General features: G+C 35.6%; 1 protein-coding gene across 1 annotated transcript in view; it reads right to left on the minus strand.

Annotated features, from left to right (window-relative positions):
* Positions 1-26,174, minus strand: part of TRPM6 (transient receptor potential cation channel subfamily M member 6) — a 68,455-nt gene that overhangs the window by 31,836 nt on the left and 10,445 nt on the right. Inside the window, exons 9-23 of the mRNA XM_032213840.1 lie at positions 25,437-25,560; positions 24,399-24,471; positions 24,193-24,293; positions 23,890-24,024; positions 22,831-22,884; positions 21,495-21,635; positions 20,304-20,408; positions 18,079-18,359; positions 16,701-16,929; positions 13,878-14,033; positions 10,884-11,027; positions 10,027-10,155; positions 5,747-5,998; positions 1,554-1,728; positions 613-727 (exon numbers count right to left, since the gene is read on the minus strand). Coding sequence (XP_032069731.1) covers positions 613-727; positions 1,554-1,728; positions 5,747-5,998; positions 10,027-10,155; positions 10,884-11,027; positions 13,878-14,033; positions 16,701-16,929; positions 18,079-18,359; positions 20,304-20,408; positions 21,495-21,635; positions 22,831-22,884; positions 23,890-24,024; positions 24,193-24,293; positions 24,399-24,471; positions 25,437-25,560 — 2,214 coding nt within the window. The remainder of the gene's footprint in view (positions 1-612; positions 728-1,553; positions 1,729-5,746; positions 5,999-10,026; positions 10,156-10,883; positions 11,028-13,877; positions 14,034-16,700; positions 16,930-18,078; positions 18,360-20,303; positions 20,409-21,494; positions 21,636-22,830; positions 22,885-23,889; positions 24,025-24,192; positions 24,294-24,398; positions 24,472-25,436; positions 25,561-26,174) is intronic.

A 26,174-nucleotide genomic window follows, 5' to 3' on the forward strand; every position in this document is an offset into this window, starting at 1 on the left:
CACATCCCCTTTACGGCCCTCTTAGGAATGGGATGAGGTCCACGGTAGACAATTTAAGGTTGAATCTGTGGGGCTTAGAGGATGTAACAATGGAGTCCGCATAACTGTATAACTCAGAGAAAAAAATTGTATGACTCTGATAAGGAAGACGCCAAATGAAGGTTTTTTTTGAAAAAACAGTTTGCTTTTTATGTCAAAGGTCTTCCCTGCCTTTCACCCAGTGGTATCATATAGCCTATGAAAGTAAGGGAAAAAAATCCTAGTCATATATACAAAGGCAAGCAAGAATCTGCTGAAAAAAAGTTCAGTGTTGACCTCATTTGTTAGGAATAGACAATATCTAGTAAAAATAAATCATGATCATAACCTTGGACTTATTATGCTTTTTCTCCTAAGTTATGCCTCGGAATCTATTTATTATAGCTGGAGGAAGTTGATTTTTACTTCTATAAAATTTTGTAAGCTAGATATACTACCAATAATAACAATAAAACATAAACCTTAATACCCTACAGATGTGTCTGGACTATACTCCCCCAAATTTTCCTTGGAACTTTAATTCTAAAATGTCTTAAAATCATGAGGATAATGATAGACGAAAGCGATACTTACTTGAAGAAAGCAATAAGGAGATTGACCATAATGATGTATTGTACAAAGAGGTACACTGCTTGAAGAAATGGGGTGAGAAATGAACCTGGAGGACAGTTTTTATCTAATTCACAAGCTGAAAAAATATAAAAGAAACTATAAATCTGGCTTGTGAATACTAATATAACGACACATCCATTCATGAATTAAGTGATCCAGCCAGTTTAAACCAAATAATAAAGTTTAATCAATTTGATGATAGTAAATTAGCCATAAACAAACTACTTCCAACCATTTTCTGTATAGTTATTTCTTTTATTTTTCATAATGAAAGACAAATTATGTATTTAAGAACAAGAGATAGAGTTCTTAGAAAAACGCATGTAGTATATTCTATATTACGAAGGTTTTAAAGTCAGAGCAGTGGGTGAAACAATCTGAAAATTATTGAACTATGACCTCATTAGAAATTATAGTATAATAATATTTAAAGTATAGTGCAATCGAAGGTATCTAGTCATTCGGCATATCTTTCTTTCTTCCCATAATTTTAAGAGTCTGAGACAGACTCCAGCTGGGAAATTCAATCATCAGTCAGAAAGGATGGGGAAAGGGAGTTTTTTTATTGTTTATCGGGATATTAGAGCTTTTAATTGCAGTGAAATTGAAAGAATGATGAAATTATGCTTCATTTGTATTACAGGTTATAGAGCACAATGAAGGCAAACATTTGGTACTGTTCATTATTACTAGCCACATAATAAGTGGCTGTGTTAATAATAGGTAAGCTATGCCTTTCTTTATTTGTCCAATTTGTATTTCACAAGAAGTGACTCTGGGAGGCAGGCAGAAAAACCTACTATTAAAACATGCTGACTATAAATCCATTAAAAACAATTAAAATAATAGATGTAAATAGAAGATGAAATTTAAATGGAACATTTCAAAAAGAGCAGACATACCATCAATTTCTCCTGCATACACCTCACCAAATATCATCCAATATGGCTGAAATACAATATCTCGTGCAAGAGTCCATGATGGCTGCTCATTTGGAGAAAGTATTGCTTTTCGTGCAACACCAAAGCTTAATAGTACTATGGCCATCATAATTACAATATAGAACATGTTTGCTGTCTGTAAATGAAAACAAAACAAGGTATCATACCGGTAGTAAAACAGTCTCTGCTGTTGCTTTTAATAAACCTGATTGTGCAATCTATTAAGAAATAATACAAAAGCATCTTATAAGATATAGGGTTGCCAATTATTCAAAAACCATTAATAATAATAATAATAACAACAACAACAACAACAACAACAACAACATCAAGCGAGGAATTTTCCAGGGTGATTCACTTTCACCTCTTCTCTTCATCATCGCAATGATCCCACTATCAGTAATCTTAAAAAAAATGAAATTAGGCTACCAAACAGCTGAAGCTGAAAAAATTTCGCATTTACTATATATGGATGATTTGAAACTCTATGGAAAGTCAGAAATAGAAATCCAATCATTGACAAACACAGTCCGAGTATTCAGCACCGATATTTCAATGCAGTTTGGCATGGAAAAATGCGCCACTGTATCCATAAAAAGGGGCAAAATAACTGCATGTGAGGGAATTGAAATGCCCAATGGCCAATTAATTAAATGCAAAGAAAATGAAGCCTACAAATACATAGGCATTCTGCAGTTGGATAACATCAAGCATGGAGAAGTAAAAACTATTGTCAGGCGAGAGTACACCAACAGAGTTAGGAAAATTTTGAAATCTAAATTGAATGGTGGAAATACAATCAAGGCCATAAATACCTGGGCAATACCAGTTATAAGATACACAGCTGGTATAGTTAACTGGACACAAGCTGATTTGGACCTTTTGGACCAAAAAACCAGGAAACTAATGACAATGCACTACAGTTTACATCCACGTGGTGATACTGATAGACTCTACCTGCCCCGAAAATCAGGTGGCAGAGAATTATTACAAGTGAAGCAAACAGTTGAAGAAGAAAAACATGCACTGGCTGATTATTTAAAAGAAAGTCAAGAACATCTATTAATCGAAGTAAAGAACAAAAATCTACTGAAGGCCCAACAGACGAAACAAGAATACAGAAAAGATGTGATAAAATCAAGAATGGAGAGTTGGCAGAACAAAGCACTGCATGGCCAATTTCTGGAAAAAATAAAAGATAAAGTGGACAGTGAACAAACTTGGTTATGGTTAACAACAGGTACATTAAAGAAAGAAACAGAGTCACTAATCCTGGCTGCGCAAGAACAAGCTATCTGCACAAATGCCATCAAGGCCAAAATCGAAAAATCCTCTGATGATGCCAAATGCAGACTTTGCAAAGAAGCTGATGAAACTGTTGATCACATACTCAGCTGCTGTAAAAAAATCGCGCAGACTGATTATAAATTGCGGCACAATTCAGTAGCACAAATGATCCATTGGAATTTGTGCAAAAATTATAATATTAAAACAGCAACAAACTGGTGGGAACATCAGCCTGAAAAAGTCACCGAAAATCAGATGGTCAAGATCTTGTGGGATTTCCGTATACAAACCGACAAAATACTGGTGCATAATACACCAGACATCACACTGGTTGAGAAAAATAAGGTCACAATCATAGACATCGCAATACCAGGTGATAGCAGGGTCGCCGAGAAGGAACATGAAAAAATCGCAAGATACCAGGACTTAAAAATCGAAATTCAACGACTATGGCACAAACCAGCAGTGATAATTCCAGTGGTAATTGGCACACTGGGTGCTATACCAAAAGCACTGGAATTACATTTAAAACAGTTAAAAATTGACAAAATCACCATCAGTCAAATGCAAAAAGCCGCACTGCTTGGATCTGCACGCATATTGCGAAAATACGTTACGACGTCCTAGGCCCCTGGGTGGGGCCCGACTAGTAACCAATGCCAAATCCAGCGAAACAACTGGCCGCTGTGATACAATTGTATAATAATAATAATAATAATAATAATAATAATAATAATAATAATAATAATAATAATAATCGGGATCCATATTGAAAACGAACCAGTTAATGTACAGTGCAGCTGCAATAGTCGCTAATGAACTAGGCATTAAAATCAAAGTACCTAGTCACACAACGGAAAAAGCATCAAAGCCAAAGTGGAAAATCCGATTAGAACAAAAAGTCAAAAAATTAAGGGCAGATGCTAGCAACTTAAAGAAAATGCATGTGCAACGACTTAAAAATAGCAAAATCATAGATCAGCTAATCAGAAGATATAGATTGGATACAAGAAACATCAATGAAGCTGTAGAGATTGTAAAACAGCAGATAACAGCACCATCTAGAAAAATTGAAAGATATGAGGCATGAATCATCCAATATAAACAAAATCAGCAATTTCAATCAGACCAACGGTGTTTTTATCAAAGTCTTAATGTGAATAGTGACACCAAAAGTGAAAAACCAGAAAAGCAGGTCACAGTTGAATTCTGGAAAGAATTGTGGGAAAATGCAAAGGACTACAATAAGGAAGCAAAGTGGATACATGACTTTGAGAAAAGCATTGGCAACAAACAAATGCAAGTATTAGAAATAACAACTGAGATGGTCAAAAATCGAGTAAAAAAAGTAAAGAATTGGACATCACCTGGAAAGGACCAATTACATGGTTTCTGGCTCAAATATCTGACCAGTTTACATGCAATATTGGCCAGGCAACTGAATGAAATTTTACAAGAGGGCCAAATTGATGAATGTTTGACAACTGGAAAAACATACTTGATTCAGAAAGATGCAACTAAAGGAACAATATCTGAAAACTACAGACCAATATCTGAAAACTACAGACCAATAACATGCTTGCCAACAACCTTAAAATTACTCACAGGCATTATTGCAAATAACATTATGGATTATTTGGAAACAGTCACCGAAAAGTCACCGAAAATCAGATGATCAAGATCTTGTGGGATTTTCACATACAAACAGACAAAATACTGGCTCATAATACACCAGACATCACACTGGTTGAGAAAAATAAGATTACAATCATAGACATCTCAATACCAGGTGATAGAGAAGGAATAAGAAAAAATCACGAAATACCAGGACTTAAAAATTGAAATTCAACGATTATGGCACAAACCAGCAGTGGTAATTCCAATAGTAATTGGCACACTGGGTGCTATTCCAAAAGCACTGGAATTACATTTCAAACAGTTAAAAATTGACAAAATCATCATCAGTCAAATGCAAAAATCCGCACTGCTTGGATCTGCACGCATATTACGAAAATACGTTATGACGTCCTAGGCCCCTGGGTGGGGCCCGACTAGTAACCAATGCCAAATCCGGCGAAACAACTGGCCACTGTGATACAATTCTGTTGTTGTGAATAATAATAATAATAACATATTTATTATGTGGCTGTTTCCAATCAAATTAATGGGCTTTTCATAAATCTTTCTCCCAACATATTTGAACATTTAATCCAGTCATTCAAATGACCAAATAAATCAGGAATTCTTTGCTTAGCATATTGTTCAAACTTGGGATCTTGGCTTGTTATTCTCAATGAATCCAAGATTTAAGTCAAAAATAAATGATAGATTAATTGCATATTATAGTCTGATTTACTATGGAAGAGAAGGAAAAGAGAGACACGGTAAGAGAGATTACCAAGATACTTGAGTTAATACATAAAGCGGAATAAATTCCTCATTATAAGGTACCAAGTGGGTGCAACGTCCACCAACATATATATTGTATACAATAAGTCAAGTGTCCTTCATCCACACATTGTTTATTGTTCCATGTGCATGTCTGCTCCAATATTACAGTTCTACTGACTGTATGACCACATTTTATTTAGTTGACTTTTATCTCACTTTTATTATTGTTTATAAATAACTCAAGATGGCAAACATACTAAATAGTCCTTCAGTTTCCTATTTTCCACACAACAACAACCCTGTGAGGTGAGTTGGGCTGAGAGAGAATGTCAGGGCCAAAGTCACCCAGCTGGTTTTCTTATGCCTAAAGTAGGATTATAACTCATGGTTTCATGAGGTACCTTGGAGAACTATTAAAGCCAAGGCTTGTTAAGAAACTGTTATAATTATTCATAATAGCACCCAACAGTACTTACCATTTTGCCTATCATTGTCAGATAGGGGCCAGCATGCTGATTCACGGCAAAAAAATCAAGAAGTCGAGCATACCAGAATATTATATCCAAACAATAAATTAATCTTCCTACTGTTTGAAGTGGAGGATTAGCCCAGCGCAAACCAAATCCGGTCATGAACAGGATGATAGCAATAAAGTCTGTAAAATTCCAGTATTCATAAATCCATACTTTCACCTTTTGGATGAACTTGCTTGGCTCTGAAATAAAAATCTAAAGGCAGAATGATTTGTTATAACATTACTATATAAACAAAATTATTTATCTCAAGTGAATGACACAAGGCAAACGAAAAATACTTCATTTGACTTCTGAGTCATTACAACACAAATGTCCAACACCTCTACACACTTACACATTAAATTAATTTTCTCCAGAAATGAAATAATTATTGTCAGCATCATTTGTTATATTCATTTTTTTAATCCATAAAACAAAAATTACATGCTTTAATGACTATGAATTATAAGCTTGAAATAGATATATTTTTAAGTTTTATGTAAGCTAAATTGTAATGATAATTTAGAAAGAAGCCAATTTTAGGTTTTAAAAGATCTTAGTTTATTTTCATTGTTAATGTTTTGCCAAATATGGGTTATTTCTGATAACAAGAAAATTTATCCTGATTCAGATTTGCTTCAGATCAGGGAGTGATGTCTTCTTAGAGAGCTACAATATACACAAGTGGGACATATTGACCATGTCTTCAACCTGAAACATTCTATTTTTGGTGGTGGTGGGGGAAATACTTGAATAGTAAGTGGAGGCCTAATTACTTTGTGTCTTCTTTATTCTTTATTCTTCAAACAGTAGGGGAAAGGTCTAATTTATTCATTGATTTTTCTCAAGTTTTATGGATTTTGACTATGATCCTTCCATGGAATTCTTGAAATTTGAAATTTTCGTTATGGTAGATGCAATCCTACATCAATTGTGACTTATTTTCTCCCAGTTAATTTTTTAATCAGATTTTCTTCCATATCTTCTAGAAAGGTTAATCAGTTATCTATCATTTCATTGAACCAGAGCGATGGGGGAAGGGTATCTTTATTGTAAAATGGTGACACTCACCTTGACAAGTTCAATCACACATAGCTCATGTAGCTGTAGACAGAAACCTTATGTCCCAATGAAGATCCATGAATACATTCACCAGTAAGTTGTAAATTGAAAGTTTAAGCTATGGCCTATTTTTCAATAGCCCACATCTTGGACTTTCAATTTACAACTTACCGGTGAAAGTATTTGTGGTCTGGGATTCAGAAGCACATGCATGAAAGTTGCAGATAAAAGAGACTATTAATTCCTTGGTCTGGAAAAACCTTCATTTTGCATGCAGATTATTGCAACAACAACAACAAAAAGTTAATGAAATTGTGTTCTTATTGCTTTAAATGTCCAAGCCTAATTGTCTTGATGGTTAATAGATATTTGGGACATACATTTTTGCAACTTAGGAAAAGTTGATTAAGGTAGCTAACTGGCAAGATGACAGAAAGGAATCATTCATTGAAACTTTGGAACAATGGTTGGGGGCCTTTAGCAGAAGGAACTGTTAGGAATATAATCTAACGGTTGGGTTGGCAATATATAAATCATGTAACAATGCTATACCTGTTTCTTTAAATCATACTGTAAAATGTGATTGGTTGCTATTTCCTCAATTGTCCATAAGAGGGAGTCAGAATGACTGTTAGTTCTCTGTTCGTTAGATGCTGGGCTGATCTGATCTGAGTGTTTTTGGAAGCAGTAAGTGCTGTGAGCTATTGTAAGTTTTGAAATTGTTAGCAAACTTTGTGTACCAGACTGTTTATATGATACTGGACTATGTTATTTGGATTATCCCTTAACTGAAATACATTGATGACTGACTGTCTTATCCACGTATGACTTGGACTGTTTGATGGACTCTGATACCTCTATTTCCACGAAAGTAAATGCCTATTTAAACTGCAGTGTCTCTGTATGCTGGTTTGTGTGTTCTCCAACACAACTCTCAAAATGCTTCGCTGAATGTATTCACTCTCCCAATGGGAAGCTTACCTAACAAGAACAATTGCAATTACTCAAATTAATCAATCAACCACTGTTCAAAAATCCTGAATCTCAGATTTTTGTCAGTTCTTCCAACTGAAATGTATTTCTATGTCTATGTCTATTTGTTCTCTGTTTCATTAGAGTGACCAAAGGGCTAAAATAGCTATACCTGTGTTTAAAATATAGATAGCCCTCTGGCAAAATGAAATATTAATAAACAGCATATAAAATCAAGGAAGCAGAAGGGAAATTAAAAGAGCTTTGGTCAAATGAAGTATGAATTAATAAATTAGCTTTATTCTGATACAAAAAATGGTGGGGGGGACAAATTGTTGCCATTTTTAAAAGCATGCCAATCCTGAAAGGACAAATTTTTGACATTACAAGAAGAAAAATTTAGTGGTGAGGCGGGGAGTTTCTGGAACAATAAGATTGCCCTTCAGGGCTTTGTCAACAAGGCAAATTATGAACTGGAAACTTTGGAAGGTCATTAAAAAAGATTTCTTAACACATTGCACAGTACGAACTAATTATACACTGCCATGATCGTGCTGATAAGCTCCAAAGTGAAAGGGTGATGTTAAAATGTTTGCCTCCAACCAAAAAAATAGAGAAACATATAAATGACTCTAGGTGTAGGAGTCCCATTGAGCTGAAGGATACTATTAGAAAAGGTGCTATTTAAAGAAATGTTGGTCATGAGTTAGCAATTACCTAAAGCAATCTAAGAGGCAAATGTCTGCATTGAGCAAACACTCATGAAGTTAATTTCCCATATGTAGAACACAATGTTCTGCAAAATTGTACTTGGTAAACCAAGAACCAGTGCACAATGCTGTTTCATAAAGGAATAGTTTCACAATTAGTTGCTGTATTGAAGCCTGATCTCTAGCATATACATAGACAACACTTAGTTAATCTGTACACTTAGGACTGAATTTTTTTTAGAGGACGGGTGCACAGCATTTCATGAACAAAATCTGGTCTTTAAATAGCATGGTAAAGATTGCATGCTAAAAAGTAAGAGGCAACACCAGCATTAAAAAAGTACATTTCATTTCTATTTAATGTGTATATTTACCTACTGCATTTTTAATTATAATTAGGTAACAATATTTGGTTCCAGGATCAAATGCATCAACAAAAAGCTTTTTCAGATAAATGGCCCCTGTGAAACTGGGATAAAGGGGAATACTGCAAAACGAAAATGCTGCCAAAACTGTTAACTGCTGCTTTCAGATGTATTTGGTTCTTCCATCCACTCAAAAAAGATTGTTGAAAGGCTGCATTGCCAATGCACATTTTCAACTCTGGTTAAATTTTGTTTTTGCAAACTATGCAATATTAATATTTTTTAAGAAAAAAGTAAGTCGATCGAAAATTCGTGCAGATTTATTTTCTTTCATATCTTTTCATATATAGGTAGTCCTTGACTTACAACATTAATCATTTAGTGACCGATCAAAGTTCCAATGGCACTGAAAAAAGTGACTTATGACCGTTTTTCACACTTATGATCGTTTCAGTATCTCCTTGATCGTGTGATCAGAATTCAGACTCTTGGCAACTAACTGATATTTATGATGGTTGCATGTGATCCCCTTATGGGACCTTCTGACAAGCAAAGTCAATGAGGAAGCCAGATTCACTTAACAACCATGTTACTAACTTTAAAAAAGCAGTGATTCCCTTAACAACTATGGCAAGAAAAGTCATAAAATGGGACAAAACTTACTTAAACACTGTCTTGCTTAGCATCAGAAATTTTGGGCTAAACTATGGCTGTAAGTCGAAGACTACTTCAGTGGTGGGTTCCAGCCAGTACGCCCCAGTACGTGTGTACCGGTGGTAGCTGAGAGGAACTGCCACCGTACCAGAACGGTGTTTTGGTGGGCCAACCCTCCTGCCCACATTCCTTGCCTTCTTTTAAGCCAACTGGGCCATTTGCACATGTGGACGCAGCGTTCAGTGCCTGTGTGATCTCCGCAGTGCAGCTGGTAGGTGAGCATCGCAGACGGGTGGGTGCACATGCATGCACAGTGTGCGTGCCTGAGGGGGATGCCCAACTCTGTCACAGTGTACCAGTTGCGACGGGATCCGGAACCCACCACTGGACTACTTGTAATTTTACATGTATCTGGATGTATTCTTAAATAAGAATTGACTACTACAGAAATAATGCTAGCATTAAATAAAGGGCATACTTCTCTGGCTTTCTCAATGGAGGTAGTAAAAATGTAGGTGATCACAAGCCATTCCTGAGCACTGGGGGTTGGTTTCATCTTCACCAGGATTGTGTAAGTAAACAGCATGAGAAAGGCTATATATGCCATCTAGCAAATATACAATAAACATTTTATAATTGACAGCTGTGACAAAAATGAGCAACTAATAGTTTACATCATCACAAAGCATTGTTATTCCATCATTTCTTCACTTGCCTGAACTGGATATTCTGAACAGTAAGTCCAGAGAATCAATACTGATATTTTAAGAGATTGAATTATAAATATAATATAAGTCAACTAGAACAAATAGGCAGATGTATATTTAGTAATCTCATTGTCTAATCAATTGCAACATTCTTCAATGCAAGAGCTGCGGTGGCGCAGTGGTTAGAGTGCAGTACTGCAGGCTACTTCTGCTGATCACTTGCTGCCAGCAGTTTGGCAGATCGACTCTCACCAGGCTCAAGGTTGACTCAGCCTTCCATCCTTCTGAGGTGCCTAAAATGAGGACCCAGATTGTTGGAGGCAATAGGCTGACTCTGTAAACCACTTAGAGAGGGTTGGGAAAGCGCTATGAAGTGGTATATAAGTCTAAGTGCTATTGCTATTCTCAGGACAATAAAGTTAATATCATTATTTCATATAGGTTCATTCTGCAATATATTTGGCTATTAGGAAATCTAAATAAATAAGTAAAATAAAATTCAACCAGTTAAATTACTTAAAATGCCAACATTCTTATTCTCTCTCACGAATAGGTCCGTTTCAGCGGCGTGAAGAAGGACTGAGTTGTCGATACACGTTTTGGTAAAAATGTAACGTCAATAACTGACCGTATGGAACCAGAACTTGACAATGGGGGCGTTGTAGAATTCATAGACTTTCCTTGTTCCAAGAAGGCTTTGTTGTTCATTGTTATTAGGGAACGTTGGTTTTTCAGCTTGCTTCTCAACCTCTTTCTCAAAATCATAATTGTTCTTTAAAAAAAATAATGAAATGTTTAAATTAGTTGCCATCCAACTAAATAAATAAATTCTGGTATATGTAAATAAACAAATATTCTGAAAGAATCAACCCACTTTAAGTATTTCTGAATTGATGGTATAGACTGGCGTGAATATGCTTTGACTTCTGGGGAAGAAATGACAAAATAACGACATCTCTGCTAAAAATAGAGCCTATGACTGTGGTCAAACAAAGACCCAATAAGTAGGCTGGCTCTTCATAATTCCTCTCTTCATTAGGAAAGTGCAAGAAAGCAGTCCACAGGGAGTTTAGAAAACATGAGGGAATAGCTTTTTGCTCCAACCACTGTTCCCACCTTTAAAAAGACACTGCGTTCACATCAGGGGTGGGTTCCTGCCAGTTCTAACCTCTTCTATAGAAGAGGTTCCACAATTCTACAGTGCCATTTAGAACTGGTTCCAGCTCCCTCTCCCTGCCTGTCCGCACAACACCAAGATGAAGAGCGAGAGGAGGAATTCTGAGAGTTGAAGTCCACAAGTCTTAAAGCTGTCATGTTTGAACACCCCTAGGTTTTTTTTTCTAAAGGGTTAGGGGTGCAAGGGTCTTGTAACTTGACAGCTTTAAGACTTGCATGCTTCGAATGCCAGAGTTTCTGAGCCAACATTTTGGTTGCTAAGCAAGAGCGTTGTTAAGTGAGTTTCACCACATTTTACAAGTTGGCCACTCCCACCTAGTCACATGGCTGGCAAGCCACTCCCACCCAGTCACATGGCTGGCAAGCCACTCCCATAAAGCAAGCCACACCTACAGAAGAGATTCTAAAAAAAATTGAAACCCACCACTGGTTCACATGCTTTGCTTCTAATCACTTTCAAAAATTGCCTCTTAAAAATTAAATGGGATACAAGTTGCTTTAGTTGGGAAAAGGAATTTCTTTTCTTTTTCTTTACCATAGTCATATTTTCTTTCTTTTCTTTATTCTTTCTATTCTTTTCTTTTATATTTTATCTGTTCTTTTTTAGTTTTTGAATTTTTTATTGTTGCAATTATCATTTTGAATAAAATTAGTTTAAAAAGATGATTTGGTAAAAACTGAACTTTGAATGTATTTGTGTTATACTAGTGCTTTATCAAAAACAGAAAAAAGTGACTTTGCTGCTTCTAGGATAGACAAGGAAAAAAGTGAAAAAGAAAAAAAATGTTGGAATAATAAAAAAAATTGTGCTGTAAATTTCCTAGAAAAGTAAAGGATATCTAAATGCAGTGTAAAAGCATATGTACAGATAGTCCTCCATTTACAACAGTTCATTTAGTGACTGTTTGAAGTTACAATGCTACTGAAAAAAGTGACTTAGGACTTTTTTTTCACACTTATGACTGTTCAGATGCTTGGCAACTGACTGATATTTTTGACAGTTGCCGTGCCCAAGGTCATGTGATCAATTTTTCAGACCTTTTGACAAACAACGTTAATGGGAAAGCCACATAACATGCATGTTACTAACTTAACAGTGATTCATTTGTGGGGTGGGGGGAAAGGTCATAAAATGGAACAAAATTCATTTAGCAACTATCTTGCTTAGCAACAGAAATTTTGGACTCAGTTGTCATTATTCGAGGAGCACCTGTATCATGCTATCTGCCTTGCATTTATTTATCACATCTGTGGCACACATTCCAATTATGGCAATTAGAAAATGCGAAGCATGAGACTGACACTTTTGCTGAGGTTCTTCTTAGTCCAAAATCTCCCATTCAAGGGAAAAGTCACATGTGAACAATCCATAGTCTAGCTAGAAATTAACATAAAGATTTCAAATGGCCACAAACTCTCAAAAGAGGAAAATTCAGATCCTGCTCTGAGGAAATAAGATTTGTTTACGATCTCATAGACTGAAGACAGTATGTTATCTATAATATCTAATATGAAAGACCAATTCTCAGTATATTGTTAAGTGGGCATGCACAATTGAAAGAGAGAAAACAGGAAGAGATAAGAAAGGAGAGCGGTAAAGCCCAGTGTAATGTTATAGTAAAGATACACAAACCGAGGGGTCCTTGGTGCTGTCTGAGCTTGTTTGTTTTCTTGCAGACATTTCATTAGCCAAGCTAGATAACATCAGCAGTGCTAGCAAATCTAATAATGTTAACTAGTTTGGCTAATGAAACGTCTGCAAGAAAACAAACAAGCTCAGAGAGCAACAAGGACCCATTATGTCAACCCTGAGCTACAAATATTCTCCTTTAAGCAGAGAACTCACCCTTTCAACTAAAGTACGTATAGGCAAGGCTATGGTTTTCCCAGTTGCAGTGTTGTGCTATGAAAGTTGGACCATAAGAAAAGCTGAGCACCAAAGAATTGAGGCTTTTGAACTATGGAGCTGGAAAAGACTCCTGCAAGTCCCTTGGACTGCAAGCCAATCAAACCAGTCAGTCCTAGAGGAGATCAACCCTGACTGCTCTTTAGAAGGCCAGATCATATTCTTTGGCCACCTAATGAGAAGGAAGGAATCACTGGAGAAGAGCCTAATGCTGGGAAAGATTGAGGGCAAAAGAAGAAGGAGACGACAGAGAATGAGATGGCTGGATGGAGTCACCGAAGCAGTAGGCGTGAGCTTAGAGGGACTCCAGAGGATGGTAGAGGACAGGAAGGCCTGGAAGAACGCTGTCCATGGGGTTGCAATGGGCTGGACATGACTTCGCGACTAACAACAACATGCCCCTAAAATTTTCTAAGCTTTCAATTTTTCTTGTGACACAATATTTAGACCAGGCATTTTCTAACAAATTATATATATATATATATGCTTTTACTTTATCCAATAAAATGAAATCCAAAACTGATTGGTTTACATACTCACCAATGATAAGTTATCTTTTCCACTGTGGGTGTTGGGATCACCATGGTACCACGTGAACTGATGGGGCTCCTGCGACTGAGGCACGTGGGACATTTCTGCCTTGCTTTTAAAGTCCAGCATCAAAATGGTGGGAGGTAGAAGAATACTTAGAATCACCTAAAAGAACATCAAATTTTTTATTATGAATGGGTTTTTTATTTTATTTTTAATTTCAGACAGCAATAGTTATTATTGGACAATAACTACACAACAGCTTCTAAAAAGCAAATCCCATCCTGACATTTGCCAAAGATTAATATTGGCTAGTCTAATCCAATATTTTGCACTGAAACTCATCTGATTACAGCTCAGTTGAATTCACCTGAAATAACAAAATAACATTTAAAATATCAATAGCAGGGATGAATCATTCTGGATTATAGTTATGGTTGGAGGAACTGCAGAGTTTCAACCTTTTGCCCTCCTTGCCATCTTAATTGGTCTGGAGGCTGGAAATTTCCTACCTGGGTTGGAGGAAAAGCTTTGTTTATATGACAGATTTCCTCTTATGGGCACTCTCTCTCTCCAGTGCAGTGCCCATCATGCTGTAGTTCCATAAACTGTTTTATCTCAGTGCACTTTGGTTCCAACTAACTGATTTCTGGGTGCCTATCTTGGGCTTTATTTGCTTTATTTATTTAGCCGATTTGTATACCAACCATCAGACTTGCATGCCTCTTTTATGGTTATTTATAGAGAAAGCAATAAAAGGATATAAAAACTACAAGTAATAACAATTAAAAAACCACACACACACACACACACACACACACACGAACGCACACACGCGCACACACACACACACACACACATATATATATAGTGTGTGTGTGTGTGTGTCTGTGTGTGTGTTTTGGGTGTGCACACATATGTATAGTTTATATTTATTTACTATTTACTATTTATTTATTATTTATTAATTATTAATTGTTATTTATTATTTATTACTTATTGATTGATTTGATTGATTTCTATAGCCATTCATCTCAGCAAGTGACTGACCAGCATACATCATAAAACATAAAAACAATTAAACTATTATAATAATGCAAAATACAAAAAGACACAAAACCAACTCTTCATGGCCTTACAAAGGGCCAACAGGTTGATGTCATCTTGATACATGGGTGGGCTGCTACGGGTTCTCCCGAGTTCAGGAGAACCCATAGCTAACGTTATGGCTGGTTTGGAGAACCTCCAAATCCCACCCTGGCTGATTTCTCTCTCTCTTCCTCCCCTCCCCTCAGCCCACCCCAGATCACAAGGTTGTTGTTGTGGGAAAATAGGAGGAGGAAGGTATGTGGATATGTCTGCCGCCTTGAGTTATTTGTAAAAAATAAAGGTTAGATACAAATAAAACAAACAAACAAATATAAAATATATCTTAGAGAAAGAGGTGAATTTGAATTTATACTCATACCATTGTAAAAGAAAACTGTCACTTCTTTATATATATTTTTCCTTCTTCCTGCACTTATTCTTATTAATCTTATTTTTTATATTAGTGTTTTCTCCTTTTAATGAAAAAAATCCAATAAAATTTTCTTATAAAAAAACAAAGTTACTCTGAAACAATCAAATGTAGGACCGTTATAATCTATGTTTATTTTGGCAGCAGAGGCAAAGGTCTTCTGCGAGACTGCGAAACATACCGTAAATGAGTTTTATGTTACAAGAGTACAGAGTCCATTCCTTCCCCACCATAATCCAAGGAGGAAATGCTTTCAAAGAGATAACCAACAATTCAGGGCTTGAGAAACAGGAAAGAGTGCATTATAAGTTACCAATGATTTCTTATTTGTTTGTTGTGTCAGAGAAATTACGTGCAGTTTTTCTCCTGCATTTTTTATGATTCTGATACTTCATCAGACATTGACATTTAAGACACCTGGTGTTACCAGAATCTGAAAAAGTATGTGTAGATGTAGACAATTATGGTTCCTTTTATGGCTTGTGGACTTCAACTCCCAGAATTCCAGAGTCAAAATTCAAGAATTCTGTTAGTTGAAGTTGACGGGTTGTAAAGAGGCTATAGTTTTCCACCCCTAGAATAGATGCCTGTATAGATGGTTCAGGCAGTTCCTCTGGATAAACCTCATGTGGACATCCACTTACTGTTCTCACCTGCAGTCCAGAACTCACAGTTATATACTGTAGACCTCAATCCAGTAACTGATGAATCATGTACTATTTAGGTATAACGAAATCATGCGATGTTGGATTTGTGGTTGTTCCGGAATTCACCTTTACTGCATTACTGACATTATCAAAATTATGAAACTGACAAAAACGTTCCCTATCCTGCATTGGTACAAGCATATCCTGGAATACATTTTTTTTAATCTTCTCTTTTCCAATGATGTTGTTTGTTTTCATTTCATCCATGAATGAAACAGATCATCTACAACTTTAGTGGTGTTAAAAAATTATTTTTCCTCCTATTCTGATACTGACCAAGATGTATGAAAAGAATTAAGCTTTAGCAGCTATTACGTTGGAAGGACGTTAGGTGATTGATAGTGATTGACAGGGACCAAAAAGAGGGTCAAACAGAATAGAAAATGTAATGGGAGCAGTTAATTTCTCAATAATGTCTTGGAAAAGTCCAGGACAAGTGAACAGTACTATGAGATTACCTCAGCAATGAGGGCTTTCTCTCTTGAAACCAAAACCACTGAACTAAAATGAAGGAAGCCTTCATATAATTCCAGTCTAAGCATCTCAAATTGTGTAGCCCAAGGTTGGAGAAATGTTTTTGGTTTAGACAAAGAACAAATAGTTTACCTTACACCAGGAATTCTTTCTCATTTTCAGACGCCCCATCCACATATCAGTCAACAGCATCTGGGTGCATGTGTGAGACACAAAAGGTCTCAAACCCACTGACACAGCCAGTTTCAGACATGTTGAGTTACTCCAGTTCTTCAGCTCATATGTCAACAGCTTCATGGCCATCTGCTCATTTTGTTTGAATGCATTATCTAACACATCTAGAGCAAGCTGCCCAAACTCACTGTAACAGCAAAATAAAATAGGGCAGGAAGAGGAGAGTTGTGATTGTTAGAATAGAATTAATCATAGTAGCCAAGGCTTTGCATACATCTCTGTATCATATGTGCATCATGACTCTAAACATTTTCTTGAATGAGAATTATGCCAAGTGCAATTAAGAGAGCAGTCATATACAACATTGTTGTTTTTCTACAATTTTAAATTAAACTATTTATTTCAGAAAATCCAAAATCCTTCTATAATTTATTCTGAAAATCACAGGCTCAGATTATTATTATTATTTACTTTTTACTAGTATCAAATACATGTATGAAAACTACAGGGGAACTACGGTAGTTAAGGGAGGGCCATGGTGTCTCAGAATTTAAAATTTGTTTTTAAAATAGGTTTTATGTTTTCTGCTTCAAAATGCCAGGAAAATAGCTTGGTGTTCTTGGTCAAAGGAGGGAAATTAAAAAGGGCTCAAGGCTTTTATATATTCCTTGGATGCTTATTCCTGATTTATGGTAAAACTCTCATCAGCTTTAATAGATTCCAGCTATATTTTTAAACCTATTTTACTACAATCATACACATAATTGCTCAGCTATTAATCCCATTATGTCTAACAAGACTTAATCTTTTATACTTCCTATCTGACTCTATTAATCAGATAAAGTGAAGGAGAATCAGAGATAGGAACAATAAGAGTAAGAGATAAGCTTCACGCTAACACTATGAGATAATAACTCATTTTAGGGATAATACCAACAATTCAATATATTTTAAACTAGGCATCATTCAGATACATGAAATAAAGTGTCTCAAATAATGAAATTAAACATCAGCTTAAACATAGTTCATAAAAATATAGTTCATAAATAAACCAGAATTTGTATTCATTGTTTTTTATATAATGTGATTTACTGCAGTATCATAAAAAATAAAGAATGCACATAAGAGATAAGAATTCCAGACAAAAATGTGAATTGGTGTTTAGGGATGATTACATATATTTCAAGCCAGCTCTTTGTACGCAGAGCCAAAAGATTTTTCAGATCAGATTTCACTTGCCTTAATATAAAACTGTAATAAGCAACCAAGAGAAAAGTATCTAATCGTTGTAAGTCCTGCAGATCATTATTATCTGAAATGAAAGGCAAGTTCTTACTTTGAATATTTCTTCAGTTCCTCTGCTGTATCATCCTCCATGTTGCATTGTTTGGCTTCCCGTGCCATGGCTCTATAGAGTTTGCAAGCTACCACAGCCTTGACCATTGCTTCCTTTCCATGCTGCCAAAAGAACATAGCCATCTTCTGCCTTTTCATCAAAACTGCCCAAACCAAGAGATCATTGTAGGGGTAAATAAAACCAACTGACTCTTGGTCATCAAATACTGTGAATTCATCTTTGACCTTCTTCTTGGATTTATGGAGATTTGTTGATTTTTCCTATAGGTTAATGAATAAAAAGTCAATATAAGTCATTAAACTTTTAGCCTTTTGTTCCTACCTTTTTCCCCTCAGTTAAGCTTTGCTTTGTGTCTTGGAGCTACAAAGTTAGAAGCAGAAGTAGGAATATGTAATATTTAAAAGATTAAAAACATTATATGGAGAATTGTAAGTTCACAAATGGACTGCAATGTATGAAACAACTATCAGAAAACTGTATGCAATTATTAATATTAATGCTTTTGTAGTTGGCTTGTATCTAGGCAATTAAACACAGAGAAGGTGTATTTGAAACATGTACAAGTACAGATAAATACAAAGTCCACAACCCAGACCACAATTTCAACAGCTACAATTAAAAACTAGGGAAACCTGTCAAGTGGTAAGGACTAACAGCTTATTTTGTTGCCTTATTCTGCTTCAGTTATGAGGCCAGTGAATATTGATATCCTTATATATTTAACCTAAAACGGATTAAGGAAAGCAATTGGAGGATTTTCTGTCAATGATTTTTTTTTAAAAACCCACAATCACTCTCTTTAACATGTAATGAAACAGGAATGGGAGAATATAGGGAAATGCTTGAATGGAAAATGGACAGATGCTGGAACATGTTTATGCTTTAGGCATCTGTCAGATTGCCTGACAAATAGGTTGCAAGCCCGAAATACTCTAGATGTGTGACCCTATTGCTTGGATTATTTCTGAATTTAGGTCTAGCAATCTTTTGAAAAAAAAATACTGTGCCTAAAACCAGCCAGCCTGATAGTTGCAGGCACAGAGAAGGGAATGCATGGAACATCATGGGGCTGAGTCCCACGTCATGCTCTGCACTTTCCACCATATCTGTGACCCACCAAATGGACTAATGGGTGAAATGGATGTATGTGGGATAAGGAATAATTGATCAAGAGATTGAATGTTAAAAATATGCCAAAGGTTTCATAAGGAGCCCATGAAAGACATGACTAGCGCTTTGGAAAGATATTAGATGGGCTGATGCTTCTGCAGAATCCAGGTACCTAGTCTCCTCTGCAGCCAAAGGCAATATGGCCATGGAGAGCAGTGCAGAGGGAATGGAGCAGGAGGCTTGTTCTTACAGCAGCTAAGAAACAGGGCATGTCTTACGCTCTGTCAATTATATCAATAAAGTAGGATAGATCATGTCCATGACAAAAAAAAATGTGTTGGGAGCAGTGAGTAAGCACCACTTTAATAACTGGAGCAGTTTTAAAGTTCAGTTAATGATGATTTTAACCTGCTCCGGTAGTGAGCTGTCAATGAGATGAAAGCAATGTCATAAAAAATATTGCTGGAACATGTTTATGCTTCAGTTTTTGTATTGGGATATGAGGATAAGCAATCAGATAGAAACTCTAAAGAAATATTTATTTTGCATTAGAAAATAAATCAGGGGTCAAGCAATAAACTGGAGTATAATGAGCCATAATTCTAATTCTATAATTTAATTCTGTAATTGGCAATATTTCTAATTCTATCATCAGACATGTCTAGCAGGGGGGAAAAATGAGTGAAGAGCTTCTCAAAGACTTAGGCGAGCTGAGAATTATTTGTTCTCTTAGCAAAAGCCCATAATAACAAGAACTGTTGAAGACAGTCAAGTCTTGAGTTGTGGCTGCTCAGTCTATTCCGTAGCTTAAGTTAGGTCAGGCAGGTTAAAGTGTTTCCCAATGATCTCTGTCTATTATCTGATTTCAGTAAATAACTGAAATCTTTCTCTACCTCTCACTGCACAGACTAAAACAAGAGAAGTATTGAAAGCCAGTAGTACTTCTAGCTCTTATCTGATTCAACCTTGTCTCAGTGTATTAAAGAAAGAAAAATTTAAGCCAGTATGCCTGCCTCTTTCATCTTCTCAACAAACAGGATCTCCAGTCTAATGCCCTTTTAACAAACTGCACAGGTAAACAAGATTCACAGTACTTTGTATTTGTATGGCTGAGCTGTTCTGATAAACTGGGAATGCAAAGTATTTTCAGCAGTTCCACTTCGACTCCCAGTCTGATTAACCTGATGAAGTGAGACGTTCTGGGCCAGCCTGGAGACAACTTCCTGATTCTAAAGATTAATTATGAAATAGAGAGAAAGAGTTTAATTAAGACTAGGTTACACAAGCAATATATCCTGGTCATGACAATGCTGATTATTGCATAAAGGTAAATGTAAAGGTTCCCCTCGCACATATGTGGTAGTCATTCCCAACTCTAGGGAATGGTACTCATCTCTGTTTCAAAGCCAAAGAGCCAGCAGTGTCCGAAAACGTCTCTGTGGTCATGTGGCTGGCATTACTAAATGCCCAAGGTGCACAGAATGCTGTTATCTTCCCACCCAAGGTGATCCCTATTTTTCTACTTGCATTTTACATGCTTTTGAACTGCTAGGTTGGCAGAAGCTGCGACAAGTAACGGGAGCTCACTCCATTACGCGGCACTAGCGATTAGAACCGCTGAACTGCTGACCTTTCTGATCGACAAGCTCAGCGCCTTAGCTACCGCGTCCTTCAGATTAATGCATGCATGTATGAAAAATGGTCCTTTCCCACCCACTAAGTTAAATGATGTGCTTATAAAACTATACAGAGTTTAGTTTGCTTTACAAAAAAGCAAGCTAAGCAAAAAAATCAGTACAGCAATTCTTCAACATTTCTTGGATATCAAGGAAGTACATTTTAAGCTAAACTCAATGTTTACAACTAGCTTTTGAAAATAGCCCTGCTTTATTTCTTCATTAGATTTATATCTCAGTTTTTATACAGGAGTTCAAAGCAGCATACTTAGTGCTCCCTCCTATTTACCGCACAGCTGCAACTCTGTGGTGTAGATTGGGTCATATTATAAAATAAATAGTCACACATCTGAAATATTACACTGTTTGTGTGCTGATCTAATCAGGATCATATATTTATTGTCTATGTCAAATTTGCGCTTAAAACAAAAGAGTAGAAATTTCATGATTCTTCCGCCTCTCACCACATTAGTTGAGCTTCCTATGGTAAGAATTACAAAATCAGCATAAGGAAAACATAAAGTAGGTAAGAAATAATGATGATCTGTGAACGAGGGTGCTCCCCATACAATGTAAGAAAATATGGCATGGAATTATGCGTTTGTTTACCTTATGTTTCCTGTAAATATTATTGCATAAAATTCTAAAATGTTTTCTTGTGTAGCTGCTCTGATAAGCTCCACCAATCAAGTATTCTATAACCAATCCAATATCAATCAATGATATTTTATAGTCCACTGGAAAAGTACTCTGTAACAGAAATATTTAACATCTTACATTGCAACAAATACTTGTTTTGTAACTTATTTAAGAATTTGTAACATATTTAAGAAATCCCAGAAAAATTTTTCAACAGAATTATTCTTCCCATCTTGTGGTGAATTTAAGATATTAGTTTTGTTAAAATTTTCTCTCATCTTTTTGATTAAACTGTGATTAATATAAAACTTTTCTAACCCATAGTTTATCCATTCATTTTTATTTCCTCGGCCAAAATTGAAGCAAGTTAGCCAGTGGTCGACTGCTAATCGGTTTATTACAGGTTCATTTGTACATGCACACATGCTCGTGCAACACTTCTGCGCATGCGCAGAAGCGTCCAGGTGGGTGGGCGGAGCATAAAGGTAAATGTAAAGGTTCCCCTCGCACATATGTGGTAGTCATTCCCAACTCTAGGGAACGGTACACTGCCACTACTGCTGCCACCACCCGGGCCAAACCAGCAGCAACCCACTTCTAAAGTTAGCTATGAAACACTGTAATTTAAACAATTATTTGACAAGATTTTAAAATAGAGTAAACTGCCAAACAAATAAAATGAAGATATAAAAGTCAAATTATCTATCTGATGGCCAAATACAGTGTCTGAAATAAAATAAAATATTTACTATATAACTTCATGCTTTTACAGAAAGTTAACTTGAATATTGAATATAAGAATCAACTTTGCTGTTACTTTAGCTACTGAAGAACACTTAATTAGAATAAAGTTCCACAATTCACATATACATTCATTGAAGTAATTACTTATGGGCAGTTAATAGCTTTTACCATTTTAGTCAATACCATATTCCTCACATTTTTACATCTTTAATTAGAAAATACCCAGATATCTTCCACAGTAACAATAGTTCAAGACAAAAAGGAATGGAGAATATTTCACAGAGGAGTTTTCAATTAGAAAATTTTATTTAGTACCACATTGTTTTATTACAGCAATTGCTATGGACCAATAGAATTATAGCACATCTAATAAAGATTATATATAACAAGGATGTCCAACATTGTCAATTGTTAGACTTGCATGGCTGGCTAGGGAATTCTGTGAGTTGAAATCTACATGTCTTAAAGTTGCCAAGGTTGGCACTCCTGTTATACACATTTGTTAATAACAAATAGGGATAAATTACTGCCTATGTTCTTCGTATTTAAGAAGGGAATTTACCTGTTTCACGTCACAAAGAAGATGATACAAAAGTAGATTTGTTGGCCCTTGTTTCTGGAATGTAGAAATTAAAAAAATGAATAGCATGAATAAATATCACTAAAAATAATATTTAATTACAGCATTTCTGTAATTGTTCATGAACTTTCAAAAGCTTTTGAGAGACTTTCATGAAGAAATTGTGTGAAAAGTTCAGAATCTCACAAGATGTCAAATTTCTTTTACAAGAACTTGCAAAATTTCAGTGTGTGATAGTCAAAAAGTATTCTTCAAAAGAGAAAACAATTATTGGGACTGAGATCACATTCTGGACCTCAGAATCTAAAAAATGGCCAGGCAGAATGAATTCAGGAAGACTATTTGACTTTGGTTTTCAACTCAAGAGAGGTGGGGGAAAGAATAGTGTAAAATTTGGGAGTTTCCTTGTTTCTTTTTTATTTAAAAATAACCAAGATTCATCTTAATCTTTTTCAAATACATTGTTTATTTATATCCTGCGTTATTATTTTTCAAGGATTTTTAAAATTATTGTTTCACAATCTTCAGGTGGCCTGAGTCGCTTTCCAAATGCTGAAAAGAATAGAGATTGTTAACATTGGAGTCTTTTATTAGTTTTGCCCAATTCCCTCTACTATTTTATATAACATGGGGGTATAGATGTCACACAAAACAAAATAGAGCTGTTCATTAGAACAAAATTGGCAATGGAACAAAATTATTCTTAAGGCTAAATCAGAAGTCACAATATAACAAGCCAAATTTTGGGTTTTTTTCCCTCTATTATATAATAATATAATATTTTAAAACCCCAGTGATTACTATACATTTAATATATGTTTTAGCTATTTAGGGCATGTTTTCACTTCCCCCTCAGTTAAAGAAATTTTTTTTCCTAGGAATCTATACATTTCAAGGACCTAATATTTTTATGGTTCTTTGTATCCTGCAATCTATTTATACAGTAATGACGAAAGCTGTGGTACTGTTTTGTTTCTTCGATTCTATTGTTTAAAAGCCATTTGTCATTATTAAAAGCAAATCAGAATTTCAGGCACTCACAGTATTGTAAAGCTCTTCCAGCCGTGATATTGTAAGGAACCGGTGTAGATTCACACCATGTTCTATTAGCAATTTCACAAATTCTACCCGATCCATTATGAGGGCATCCTGCATTGCTTGTTCAAGGGAGCCAACCTTAATACACAATATGGGGAATGCAAATTTTTGTTAATGTTATCACAGTGCTGATGGCAATTCAGATACAAGATGCACCATAGGTAAGGTAAGACAAATAAAGCAACGCATAAAAGCAGAACTGATGGTAGTCATATGCAACAGAAAGAAATTAAATATGAAATTTACCTTCCAGTGTTGCCCATAAACCAATATATGCTTTTTAGCAATGTCCAATCTGTTCCAAGCCAGAGCCAGATTGAGCTGATCTGGAGCAGATATATGTGTGCCTAGGAATAAACACATTCTGTGTTAAGTTTTATACCTGGAATAATGTAACTTCTACTTCCTGATTTGATTTTGGAAGTATATGAGAAAAAAATGATATAAAGTACCTTTCAAGAGTGCAGTCAGGATTGCGAGATCCATGTCCTGATGCTCCTCTGATTCAGCATCAAATATTGTTATCTGCCAAAGAATAACATAAGTTACCAAAGGAAAGAAAAGTGAACACCATTAGATGATTTCTAAGATCTGCTAAGTTATAGAGAAAAAGATTGACAGGAAGGAAGGGAATCAGTGCCCTGAAAAATATGACAATAAGATCAGAAGAAATAAGCTGAAGTTGGCATGGCAGAGAGATATCTAAGACAGGGCTGTTCAGCTGTGTGAAGAATAGGAAGCGAATGCTGAAGACAGATGGAGTCTGCATATATAAAGGAAGACTTCATCATTTCATAGCGCATCCAAGGAAAGAATGATGGGCACTTAGTCATTTCATATTTTAAGCCACATTATCATAATTTGTGATTCCAATATCAATATGCAAACCAATATACAAATTGTAGCAATCAAAGGATTTTCCCAAAATACGCCAACCAAGGAAAAAGTGTAAGAACAAGTATTGCTATGCAAGTATTACAATGGGTATTACCACAAAAGTGCATAATATTAGGGAGATATGATGCATAAAATTGTGCATATTAGAATTGTACAAAAAATGTACTTTATTGCAGAATGAACTTATTATGAACACTGTATTGAAAAATACTGTAAAATATGGGCACAAACATGCAAACTGAGACAAAACGGCATAGGATCTATGACTGACTAAATGATAATTCAATAGATTTTTTCATATGTGCTCCAGATAAATATCCTACTGCAATTGATCAAAATGTATTGTGAAACTACTTTTGTTTGTGGGAGAAGAGAGAAAGAAAAATGTAAGGATTACTGGTTTATATAATTGGTGCATAATGTCCAACCTTATCTTGAAGTTTATAATAATAATTACGACATATTAATAATTATTAATTCTTATTTTTTCCATTAATAATATTAATTAAACAGCATCTTGGTATGAATAATAATTCGGTGACAGGGAAGAGGATGGGATTAATAAAGAGATATCATGAAATCAGGATACTTACAGAATCCCTATGTTCCATACATTCCATTAAAATTTTCAACAAATGATGGGACTGCTTTTGCCCAAAACTGAAGCTGTTCTGAATCTTTAATAATATCTTTTCCTTAAGTTGAGCGTTCCAATTTCTGAGAGGAAAATGAATGGTCTAACAGATATCAGTTCATTACATGCATCTTGCCTTGTTCCCTACCAGCGTAAACATTTTCCAATAGCCCCAGCAATGCTTGTTACACTGTACTTCTCCTAAATAGACTTTGTCTTATAACCATTCATTTAATAGCCTTTCAACATTACAATGGCACTGAAAAAAAGTGACTTATGGTTGTTTTTCACACTTATGATCATGGAAGCATCCTCATGTGATCAAAATTCAGATGTTTGGCAAAGGCATTTGTGAAGGTTGGGCTGTATGATTTGTACCCTTGCAGCAGGTTTCTAGCAAGGAATTTCGATGCGGGAAGCTGAATTTGCTTAACAACAGTGTGAGTCACTTAATGGCTGCAGTGATTTGCTTAACAACAAGGGCAAAAAAGATCATAAAATGGAGCAAAACTCACTTAGCAACTGTCTCTCTTAGCAAAAGAAAGTTTGAGCTCCATCGTGGTCATAAGTCAAAGACTACTTACAACCAAATATGTTTTAGACAGAGGTTGTCTTATGAAATACTATTTCAAGAATTATTTAAAGATTTGAGCTGCTTATTTTGGAGCACTATTTTTTCATTTGATATTTGAAGGAA

This window comes from Thamnophis elegans, chromosome 3, assembly GCF_009769535.1.
Source record: "Thamnophis elegans isolate rThaEle1 chromosome 3, rThaEle1.pri, whole genome shotgun sequence".
Classification (NCBI taxonomy): Eukaryota; Metazoa; Chordata; class Lepidosauria; order Squamata; family Colubridae; genus Thamnophis; species Thamnophis elegans.